Below are 12,199 nucleotides of genomic sequence, written 5' to 3'. Positions count from 1 at the left end.
AGGAATTTGAAAAGGTTCTTATGATAAAAACTAACTAGCGAACGACGAAGAAGAAGAAGAATAAAACTATCAATGTCAATGTATAACAAGTCATTCAACGTAAATGGCAAAAGAACAACAACAAAAAGCAATGATGATAAAACAGTTATACTCAATGGCTAATAACGAGGCAGAACTAAATAGTATCGACACAAGATTAAAACAAAACATATTCCTGGAGACACATTTATACATGTATCAAATAATCAATATACAAAATACAGCCCTCGCACACTCGCACACACACGCCAAGGCACGTGTAGTCGCACTCATTCACCGCGACAGCTATCGCGCGCACGTACAAGGAACAAAAACACGGAAATAAACAAGGAAACAGGCACATGAAATAGCAACCCGTCCCCAGCCGGCCCACAGCGCGCTACGATGGCAAGTGACCCCTCTCCTCAATGTGGCAGATACTGAACAGGCTAGGCGTCGAAGTATTCAGTTACTCACTCAAGTAGGTAGACGAGATAAGATAAAGGGAAGAGAGACGAAGACAAAGATGAAACAGTGGATCTAGTGGGGAAAATGGGGGAGGGGGGTTCGGCCGCAAACAAATCAAAGATGAATGTGTCAAACTGTGATTGTGATGGTTATCGTGTGTGTGTGTGTGTGTGTGTGTGTGTGTGTGTGTGTGTGTGTGTGTGCGTGTGTGATAACACGTATGTGTGTGTGTGTGTGTGTGATAACACGTATGTGTGTGTGTGTGTGTGTGTGTGTGTGAGTGAACACGTTTGTGTGTGTGTGTGTGTGTGTGTGATAACACGTATGTGTGTGTGTGTGTGTGTGTGTGTGTGTGTGTGTGTGTGTGTGTGTGTGTGTGATTACACGTGTGTGTGTGTGTGTGTGGTGTGTGTGTGTGTGGGTGTGGGTGTGTGTATTTGTGTTTGTGGGTGCATGTATGTGTCTGTGTGTGAGTGTGTTTGTGTGTGTGTGTGTGTTTGTGTCCCTCGACGCGTGACATTATATGCCAATAAGGTGAACAAAAACAGGGTTCAAGTGGGAACACCTGAACAAAAGCAGGAGGGGGACGGAAGACACTTTATAAACTCCGTTTTTTACTGCGAAATTTTGGTTTGGAAGAAGACACCCCATCCTAAGTTTCTCTTCACCTTTTGGGCTTGACTAGACAACCCGATTGCGCTCACTACACGGTATAAAGAGAGCGCCGTTCAACCCGGCCGATTCCTCGGCTGACGTCACGCGTCCAAGGAAAGTAATTTTCGAGCGGGCTGCATTGACTCAGCCAAGAATGCAAACTTTCTTCGATTAAAGACATTGTAGCATGTCTAAAATCTTCGGACTTGTGTTATCAAGCTGTTCAAATCACCAAGTATCTTTTAAGTATAGTTTCAGTTACATGAGAACTCATTCTGATGAACAGAATTTGAGAGCCACAACCCAACAGCTGCCCTTTAAGGTTACACAGACCTATTAAGGTCAAAAGTGTGTCGGTCCCTAGTCTCGGCAAGAAGAAGAAAGCATATCACTCTAGTACAAGTGTACCGGCTTCTAGTGTGCAAAATAGAAGACTTTTTTTCTTTTGCATGGTAGAATATTACAAAGCCAAAGAAGCACTTCATGAAATAGTCAATTAAAATGACAGTGATAAAAACTCATATTATGATAGTTGCAATGCTGTAATTATTGCTTGCCGATTTTCAACTGAAAGTGATGTGTAATTATTCATGCACAATATCTCAAAAGCAGTGGTTGCTAATTGGACAAGCTCTCACCCTAAGTTTGTGTCAAGAGCTATTTTGCTCTGATCATGTAGCTCTGTGGTAATTAAACGTCTGCCTACGTCACCAGACCCAGTCACAACACCAATGACGTCATTCCCACGGTCTAGGTAGAAGATTAAGTCGGAGGGTGCATCAAAGGCTATGTCACTCAACTCAGAGTCTGTAAATCAAAGAAAACAGATATTATTAAAGATACAATATGAAAATATTTACAGGCATCTACGCATACAAAAATCAATACTTAAAGCAAAACTTTCTCAAATATTTCAACAAAAAATCCCGTTGATTAGAACATTGCCTCGCTTGCGTCTTCAATGCAAGAGGCTGAACTTTTTTCTTCTGTATAATTATTGTTCGTCTTCTGTATAATTATTGTTCGTCTTCTGTATAATTATTGTTCGTCTTCTGTATAATTATTGTTCGTCTTCTGTATAATTATTGTTCGTCTTCTGTATAATTATTGTTCGTCTTCTGTATAATTATTGTTCGTCTTCTGTATAATTATTGTTCGTCTTCTGTATAATTATTGTTCGTCTTCTGTATAATTATTGTTCGTCTTCTGTATAATTATTGTTCGTCTTCTGTATAATTATTGTTCGTCTTCTGTATAATTATTGTTCGTCTTCTGTATAATTATTGTTCGTCTTCTGTATAATTATTGTTCGTCTTCTGTATAATTATTGTTCGTCTGTCTGTGCACTTAAAAGACCGCAGGGTCGAACTCTCTGTGAACGTTTTGTTTGGTCAATAATGAAACGTTCCCACAACACACCATTCTTGGTTTTTGATTCTAAACAAAGCTGATTGAAATACTGGTCCGCAATGAATTTGGTTCTGAAACAACTGGAAGTAAGTAAGTGCAGAATCGCCATGTCCGTAACAAACAGTGATAAACATAAATGCAACGTCTCCTTGCGACGCAGGTCCGACCCCCCCCCCTCCGGCCGCGTGATGTACCACTTTTTTTTCTGTGTCCATATTTTTTCCCCGGACTTTCACTGTTTCGAAACGAAGAATTGAAAGAATTTGGTTTCCATACATGAGGATAAACCCAAACATTACCATTACAGTTTAAAATGTTCTCACCATCAGGGGGACTTCGCCCCCTCCCCCTGACCCTTCAACAGGGCGTCACCCCTGTACCCCACAATAGGCCTGCGAGGCCTCTGGACCCCTGCCTCATATATATGTCCCTCTATTATACTTGATCCAGCCCTGCGACGTCTCACAAGAAAATACATTGACTGCTGGGAAGACAAACGCTTTTAAACCGCACAATTACTCTCACGCGAGTATAAGCTTACTTTCACCGATGTCAGCGATGACTCTTTGTCCAGTGCCGTTCACGAACACGGAGTGAATCCTGGAGTCATTTCTTTGTATCCAGAAAACAATGTAGTCATAGACATCGAACTCCAGACTTCTCAGACCTGCAACCTTTATATTTAGCTGATTGGTTCCCGCGTGTGTAGTGGAATCTACTCTCACGAGCGTGTCGTGTATAGCAGATATCAAATGTCTATCCCCAAGCGTGTCTGAAAGAAAAGTTACAAAAGATTAAGACTGGTGACTATTGTGAGACACGTTCATCATATTGCGACTGGTTTTCAAAATAAGCATGCATGGTAGTTGTCAATTTTCCGTTTTAAAGGCAAAGAGCACAAAAGAAGCAGAAGATGTCTTAAGAATAATCATCTACTTATTAAATAGCCTGGATTTGAACTCCGATGGGAAAACCCATTTTTGGTTGGTATCCATTAGGGCACTGCGCCAGTCGTCAATCAGCAAGAATGTGTCTTATTATTTTTCGATCCAATTCACCGAGCAGGCCAATCATAAGTGAATATGGTGTCATGTACGAAAACAATATTGAAGTTTTTCAATTTCATTAACACCTTACCTACTTCAACCCATCTAAATCCAAGCCCATCATTCTCCTCCCACAAACCCACCACAAACCCCCCCCCCACACACACACACATCTCTTGCTGTGGTAAGATTACGAAAGAACGGAGAAATGTACACGTTCAAACAAACCAACGACTGTTCGACCACACCAAAGGCCGAACGACCTGACATACAGAAGATAGGGAAGGACCCCCGATAAATATCCATGGACTATGGACGATATCCATATCCCCCTCTACTTTTTGTCTCCTCTGTAGATTCTTCTGTTTTTATTTAGTTCCCCATCCCCATTCCTACAATTTGTTCTACTGGTTTATTTTTGTCATGTCAACCATGATGAAAAAGCGTGTAATTGCATGTAGTAAATTAGTATTGTTTTTGTCACGTAATATAAGTATTAGCTTGAGTGCGTGTCTCAGTTGTATATTTTCAATTGTTTCATGTGATGAATTATGAGTACAATTTAGTTTAAACCAAATATCCATAGCCGAAAGCGGAGGTGAAGCACCCATGCAGTGCCTATCTCCTGCACCACGTACCAAACGCTTCATGACAGTAGCGAACGAGAAGAAGAAGACATACAGAAGAACGGACAACCAATCAAACAAAGACACACACATAATCACATTTACCTGAAGAGTAAGAGACACTGAACCCAGTGTTGGTTTCCTGATAATCAGAGTGGAATCGAACCAACATTTCATTCTGTGTTGTACGAAAGTTTTTGAGGGTCGTCGGCAAACCGCACAGGTGACCAAAGTGAGGCGAAGAAGTTGAGTTTCCGTCAAAAACCTGCGGTCAGTTTGATTTAAACAGTGTTTATTCAGTTACATAAATACAAAGCCATGGAGTGTATGTAATAATAGAGGAGCACAACAAGGTAAAAAAATATCTTGCGGTCAGTTTCACAGAGTATTTTGTTTTACAGAAACGTAACTTACATGTACACGTTAGATAAAGTTCTCGGTTACGTTTGCATATTTCTGAGAAAAAGGTAAAGTACAATCCTTTCCCAAAATCTAAACAACGAAGTGACTGTGGTAAGATGAACAAAGTTAAAAAACAAAGGATTACTGTACTCACCGATACAAAGACGACACAAGACGATTACGAATTTTCGCTTCTGGAAGCTTCATCAGGAACAGAACACAAAAGACAACAAAAAGCAGACGCAACACGGAACGAACAGGGTTTGAAAGAAAATGGAGGGGAAACACGCAAAAAGGGAAAGGAACTCTAGGAACGGAAATGAATGAAAGGGGAGAGAAGTGGTTGGATGATGTCAAGGGCACAGGCATACAGACTAAAAGTAATACACACTCATAAAGGGGGGGGGGGGGGGGGGGGGGCGAAGAAAGGGGGAGAAAAAATAAAATAAAAATCTTTCCCTGTTAATGATCCAGCTGACCATATCTAATCTGGCCAGACTGTTACATGCGATAAGACTTTCTTTCCGCCTGGACACGTACCAGAAATCAACGGTATGACTACTTTGTGTAGATAGTAGGATTAATGTCTTAGCTCAGTATTAAAGGCTTTTACGAAATGAATTGATCAAAACATTCTAACTTTGTTCAGGAAACAGTGAGGGTGTTGATGTTTGGCATGCGTCCAACATGTGACATTTCTGGCCACATCTCAGATAGTCAGTCTAGCTTTTTTCACAGGATTGTGTGGTTTCTTCTTCTTCTTCTTCTTCTTCGTTCATGGGCTGAAACTCCCACGCCGATTCACGCATAGTTTTGCACGAGTGGGTTTTTACGTGTATGACCGTTTTTACCCCGCCATTCAGGCAGCCATACGCCGCTTTCGAGGGAAGCACGCTGGGTATTTTCATGTTTCTATAACGTGACCCACCATACTCTGACATGGATTACATGATCTTTTCCGTGCGCCCTTGGTCTTGTGCTTGCGTGTATACACGGCGGATGATAAGGAACTAGCAGGTCTGCACATAAGTTGACATGGGAGATTGGAAAAATCTCTACCCTTAACGCACCAGGCGGTCGCAGCCGGGATGTGAACTCACGACCTTCCGATTAGGAGGCCGATGTCTTACCCACTACAGGGCCGGACCAAATGAGTTGTAAGGGGGGGGGGGGGGTCCTCCTTTTTGGGGGGGCAAATCAGCGAAGTGACGAAGCCACAAGCGCTGCTGCGGGGGGTCCGGGGGCATGCTCCCCCGGAAAATTTTTGAAAAACGGTTAAAATCTGTGCAATCTGGTGCATTCTGGGCCTTGTTTGAGGGTTAAGAGCAGCATTGTTTTGGTGCTAAAACTAGTAAAAAAAAACACCCACTCAAAGCAAGGTACATGCTTTTTCCAGGGGTGGGGTTCCGGAACCCCTGGAACCCCCCCCTGGGTCCGGCCCTGCACTAGGCCCTTCGCCCGTCAGTGTAAGTGTTTGTGTTTTTAATGTGAGTTAACCATCTTTATACAACTCCTGTAATGCAACCGAGGAGTGGATAAAATCTATTTGATTATTTTTAGACAAGTGAGAAATTAGAACGAACACCCAAAAATCACACGTGGATTATTCGAAGTTTGAATAAAGAGGGCTAAAAAATAATCAATACTAGAATTTATTTTTAGAACATGACATCATTTGAAACCTGGACGATTGGACCCTGTTGCGGAAGAATACAACGTTGACTCAAACTGTAACAACAATGGATGCTGCGAGCTGAATTTCGATCTGAATTTCAATTTCAATGATTGGGATTTCACCGAATTAACTCCAGTGGAATCAAGGGACATTTTTGATGACCCGGCTGCTGCACCGGCACCAAAAAAACGGCGATTCAGCGCGGTATCTGACAGTGAACTAGAGTTGTGCGCCTTGAATCACTGTCTGTCTGTCTCGATCGCTCTCTCCCTCTCTCTCCCACCGCTTCGGCCAACTCATAATCTTCACTCAGCACTTTTTACCCCAGCAGATTATGTGTATTCTTTGTTGTTTTCTTTATTTCTTCAATGTTAAAATGTATGTAGATCGTTAGCTAAACGTGAGTTCGACTTTTTATACCCTCACAAGTAAAGTTTGTGTCAGAATCGAGGGGACTATTTGAATGACGCGCATTTGACACTCTGAGTGATTAGGCTGAAATGAAATTGCCTACAAAATGTCGTCTGCATGACTGCATGTTTGACCCGTGCTGTTCGTTGTGTAAATAACTTAAACAATGACGACAACTCGTTGATTACTGGAAAATAAACCCTCGTGGGTATTTGCAGCCGCTTGGTAATTCACTCGTGAATTACCAAGCAGCTGCAAATACCAACTCGAGGTTTATTTTCCAGTAATCAACTCATGGTCATTGTTTAAGCTCTATGTCCAACATGCCTATGTTAAAAAGCAAAAATATAATGCTGTCATTATGACTGTCTCTTTAACGTGATGTTTTAGGTCCTATAAACAAGGATGTTCCCCGCCTGTATAAAGAAAAAAAATTGAACTCCTTTTTTGTTGCTGCTTTTTTTCTGATACAAAAACGTTCAGACAGGGTTCCTGTTTTATTGCCAATGTTTCCTTTCAATTGCCTTTGAGTTTAGGAAGGTATCGCCAGAATTTAAGTTTAAAAAACCCAGGAAAATATAATTATGTTGCTGTGATTTAATAGCAACACTTTACTTGTCAAAATTAGCAACCAGATGTTTGGATCTCAGAATTTGGTCCTTATGGAAATGAAGCGCATGTCAAATAGAAACAAAAAAACAAGTGATGCGTATAGTTCGCCAGCTAATTAGAAGGACTGACCGTGGAGTGTTGTTTTGCTATGTCAAGAACGTTTGCATTAAGGCCAAAAAAAATAATAGGTGTGGTTACGGTAACATAGCCAAAAATAATAGGGTAGGTAGGTAGGCAATCACTTTTTTTTTGTTTTTACTTTTTTTTCTAATGTGTACAAATTAAACCTACTTGACAGGGAAATAAGTGTGCGACTCGGGCGCTTTCGCTTTCATTGCGTTTTCTGCACTCGTTTACTTGGTTTTTTTGGTATTTTTTTGACAAATGTAATAAAAAGTTATAGGGTCGGCCCCCAAAAATAGGGTAGGTCGGGTTACCGTAACCACACCTATTTTTTTTTTAGGCCTAAGAGATCATTGTGTATATAGGCAAACGTTCTTGACATAGAAAAACAACACTCCACGGTCAGTCCTTCTAATTAGTTGGCGAAATATACGCATCCTTGTTTATAGGACCTATTCTATCATCAAATTAAGAATTCTGTTATAATATCTACACTCTCTTTTACTAACCCTATTGCAATAGTGTACCTGAACAAAATCTCCGCAGCTCCGGGGCTGTAACGTGAAGTTGAGGAAGGTGAGGGTGATATGATGGCCAGGCGGTAGAGAGATGAGGTAGAAGCAGTCTTGGTTGTTGTGGTAATCAGAAGGGTAGTTTGGTGAGTCGAACACACCACTCAGAGCGGTGAAGATTCTCCCGCAATCTGTAAAAAAATATATATACATTTAAAATAAAGAGTAGTTGTAATGTTTGGTTATGGTGTTTTTGTTGTTGTTGCCTGGCTGGTTTGTGTGTGTGTGTGTGTGTGTGTGTGTGTGTGTGTGTGTGTGTGTGTGTATATGTGTGTGTGTGTGTGTGTGTGTGTGTGTGTGTGTGTGTGTGTGTGTGTGTGTGTGTGTGTACACAGATACATCACAAATACACACATACGGGTTCGATACAACTATCATTATTTTCCGCGGTGAAAGAAACAGCAAGACATTCGATCAAAACAAACCTTGTATGTAATGAATGACATAATTATCTACGGCAGAAGGTAACATCACATTGTACTTTAGCTTACCTTCTGTACACACACCCTCTTGGAATCCTAAAGCGAGCAGAAGCATTAAGGCAATACATGTAGACCATGGTACAGCAGCAGTCCGGACACCTACAATGAGAGGTTATTACACATTTTACATCATTTCACATCTTTTATGTTTTATAGGTTATGGAAACAGGTATTACTGCATTTTATATCGTGCAACGTTGTGTATCAATATGAGTTATTTCTAATATGCTGACTGTTAGCAAATGATAACAAGACATGTCGAGAAAAAAGATATCAAAATGAGCCTTTAGGCGAATTTTGATAGCGTTTTCGAGACATGTCTTGTTATCATTTGCTAACAGTCAGCATATTAGTAATAACGGTTTTATTATCCGTGCGTGGTAACAAACATAATACCCGAAGCGACCCTGCAAGTAAAGTGTCGCCATTTTGGCTTGGTAATTGGTTGGTTACAAGGTAAACAGAGCAAACAAAACAAACATACAGCACACTTTCAGCTTTCAAGTAATCTTTCCCAAAAAGTTTAATTCACAACGTGTCCCTTCTTTTCTGTGCATAGTATCATAAAAACACTCAACAACAACAAAAAAACAGAACACAGACTCGAAAATGCTAACAAACTGAAAGTCCGAAATTGGAACGGACAGTTCTGGGAAGAGCCATCTCAAATGTTGCACATTTGTGTTGCGCATGCGCAGTTGAATGCGGTTAAATGTCGGTGGGAATGTTGATCGTTGCATGCGAGAGGTCACAGTGATGGAACATTGGCGGATTTGGTCTCGTTGGAGGCATGGCAGGTTCGTATTCCGGATCGAAAAGAGCTGCTACCTCGTCGTTGCTGAGTTCCACGTCCTGTCGGATCGTCTGCTGGCTTGTGACAGTCGCCGATGCAACGAGACGACCCCGTTCGATTCTGCTTCCCTTCGAAGTTTTGGCTGGTTATCCCCGCGAAGTATGACTTGGGAGCAGTGCCAACTGCCTATTCTCTGTGAGCTTTGACGACATAGCAGCTGCCATCTCTAGTTTTTTGGCGGTGGATGCTTTTTGGTACGGTTGCAGGGAGTTAGATCTAACAGTTTTGTGACCGGTGACACTGATAATGTCAATTGAATTGGACTGAAGTTCTTGTCTGCGAGTAGTGTTGCACCCGTCGCTCGCACGATGTGGTTTGTGTAGATCTATATCTGCGACACACAGCTCACTTCTTCATAGTGTGGACGCCCATGGGTCTGTTGTCATACCATGTTTCGTCATCTCCATGGAACGTGTTGACAGAGAATTGCCAAAGATGCTCACACTTTGGATTTAGCAGAGACAGGTACTTGTAGCTGTACACTGACTGGACAGCTGCTGTCCCCAGTCTCTGGCATGACTCCAGTCACAAGTTCTTCGTCTCCAGCTCTGTGATTCTTGGTAAGTTCATCAAACCGTTTGATTACGTATTGTTTCCCTGTTGTTTGATCCATCTTCACTTCGAAGGTGTCTTTGGTCATTTTTTCAAAGTTTTCCAGGCCCCGTCTAAAAAAATAAAACCGGACATCTAACTGAACCTTGTTCAAAAGGCCAGTGGGGGTGTTGGGAGACATGAATTTTGATGCGTATAGGTGTTTTTTTTATAGATCTTCTTGATTGATGGCAGGTTTGTTTGCCATGTTTTTTTTTATTTTTTTTTTATTATTCTTTTTTCTTTTCCAGACAATATAACATAAGACAGATCAAAAACAGTCTACATAGGGTAGCAAATATCCAGTTGAGGCCATCTCAACCATATCACTTACATACACACATATAAACAGACAGTACAAAAAGGATAGAGGGAAAAGAGAGAGGAAGAAAGAAGAGTGACAGAAGAGAATAAGGATCAGGGAAAGAAGAGGAAGAGGATAGCGAGCGGTGACCAGGCTAAAAAAATAAAATAAAAATAAAAAATAAAAATAAAAAAACATAAAATCATTCCATCGCATGCCTGTACAGACTCCAGTTTCTGTTGAAAGAAGTTAACTCATTGTTAACCAATGCATTGTGCTTCTCTGCCAAAAATCTTTGTTTTAGAGTTAAAACAAGAACCTGAAAATGGGGGCCGGTCGTACGTATTTTAGATGTATAAATGTGGTATTTTGCGATTAGAAGGAACAAATCAAAGGTTTTGTCCGTCACACAGTTTGTTTGGTAGCCACAGATAATAAGTTGCTTATACAGTCTAACATTAGTACAATGTACAAAATTGTCTCGCATCCACTGAAGGAAATCATTCCAAAAGGCCTGTGTTTTTATACAGTCCCAAAAAAGATGTTCTAGCGTTTCCTCCTGCTGTCCGCAGAAAGTACAAATAGGAGATTCAACAATTTTTCTCAGATGCAAAAAACGCTGGGTGGGTATAATTCTATATATCAGTCTATACTGAAACCATCTGAGACGTACGTCCTCAGTTGTTCTTTTAATTTTTAGAAAAACCTTATTGACATCTACATTACAGTTCAGTGCAGCTGTCCACTTTTCAATACATTTCAGAGGATCAGTATTCTTAATCAAATATCCATAGACATGTTTAGAACCACCACTGGCCAAGCACTGCCAGACACATGGGTCACTTACCACAAAGTTATCACAAAAGTCAATTTCTAGCTTACATTGATACTTCTTAACAGCCCGTACTATTCCTTGATATAACAAAAAATTAACAGTCACATTTGGGTATTTTCTGCTAAATTCATCATAGGTCAAAAATCCATCTTCCTTCAGCAAGTGACCAACAGAAACAATACCACAATGTGCCCAGCTTCTAAGAAACAACACCTTCTTGTCTCTGCATATATTGATATTATAAAAAAGACATTCAGATACAAAGTCATGAAAAGAAGATGGAATACATTGTTACACACTTTTTTATAATGTTTAAAAACATCAACCCAAAAAGGATTAACAATTCTTTGCATCAGTACATTTGCAAACTCGCCCCCACGTTGTTTCACAACTCGGACAGCAGGACATAATGCATAGATTGTTTGCCATGTTGCCAAAAGGACATAGGTGTTGTCTGCTACTGACAGCACCAAAAAGAGTTGCTTCCCTTTACTCAGTATTAAACTTACTTGCCATTCTTCCCTCCCACCGACAGAATTTGCTTTTTAGCACATTTTACACAGTAAATTGCATGAGAAAAATGTCAAAAAGTGACATTCAGTAGAACAATTCACCCTGATGTTTTTTATATTAATTTTTATTTTGTCGTGGTGATTTTTAATGCGTTATACAAAAAGGGTCCCGCCTTGAACGTTATAACATTTAACAGGTCACCTAGAATCAGTCCTGATTGGTCACATAGCCATAAAGGGCACTAGAATGATAATAAAAGCATATACGGGCACAAGAGGTTTCTTTTTAGTTGACTTGATTCTTTGTCTCTGGCAGCTGAAGTAGGTGTGTATACGCAGATTGTGTCCCACAGTAACCAGCGTATTACTGCCCCCCACCCCCCCCCCCAAAAAAAAAAAGCCTCGTTCTCGCCGTATGTCAAGGTCATATGCAATACACTATATTTATCAATGTAGCAAAAAAAGCGATTTAATGCCTTTGTTATAGTTATGTATCATTATTTTCTAACTAAATGACGAATTGACATTATATATAAACCACATACACTAGCTCAGCAAAGACAATGAAGCATATACATAAACAAAGCGTCACGCCTCTACTCAAA

General features: G+C 40.6%; 1 protein-coding gene across 1 annotated transcript in view; it reads right to left on the bottom strand.

Annotated features, from left to right (window-relative positions):
* LOC138972560 (uncharacterized) overlaps nucleotides 1-12,199 on the bottom strand; it is a 32,034-nt gene that overhangs the window by 16,018 nt on the left and 3,817 nt on the right. Inside the window, exons 2-6 of the mRNA XM_070345212.1 lie at nucleotides 8,509-8,598; nucleotides 7,973-8,148; nucleotides 4,328-4,487; nucleotides 3,092-3,322; nucleotides 1,779-1,947 (exon numbers count right to left, since the gene is read on the bottom strand). Coding sequence (XP_070201313.1) covers nucleotides 1,779-1,947; nucleotides 3,092-3,322; nucleotides 4,328-4,487; nucleotides 7,973-8,148; nucleotides 8,509-8,598 — 826 coding nt within the window. The remainder of the gene's footprint in view (nucleotides 1-1,778; nucleotides 1,948-3,091; nucleotides 3,323-4,327; nucleotides 4,488-7,972; nucleotides 8,149-8,508; nucleotides 8,599-12,199) is intronic.

This window comes from Littorina saxatilis, linkage group LG8 (assembly GCF_037325665.1).
Source record: "Littorina saxatilis isolate snail1 linkage group LG8, US_GU_Lsax_2.0, whole genome shotgun sequence".
In the NCBI taxonomy this organism is placed as follows: domain Eukaryota; kingdom Metazoa; phylum Mollusca; class Gastropoda; order Littorinimorpha; family Littorinidae; genus Littorina; species Littorina saxatilis.
This window is presented reverse-complemented; position numbering and strand designations above follow the sequence as displayed.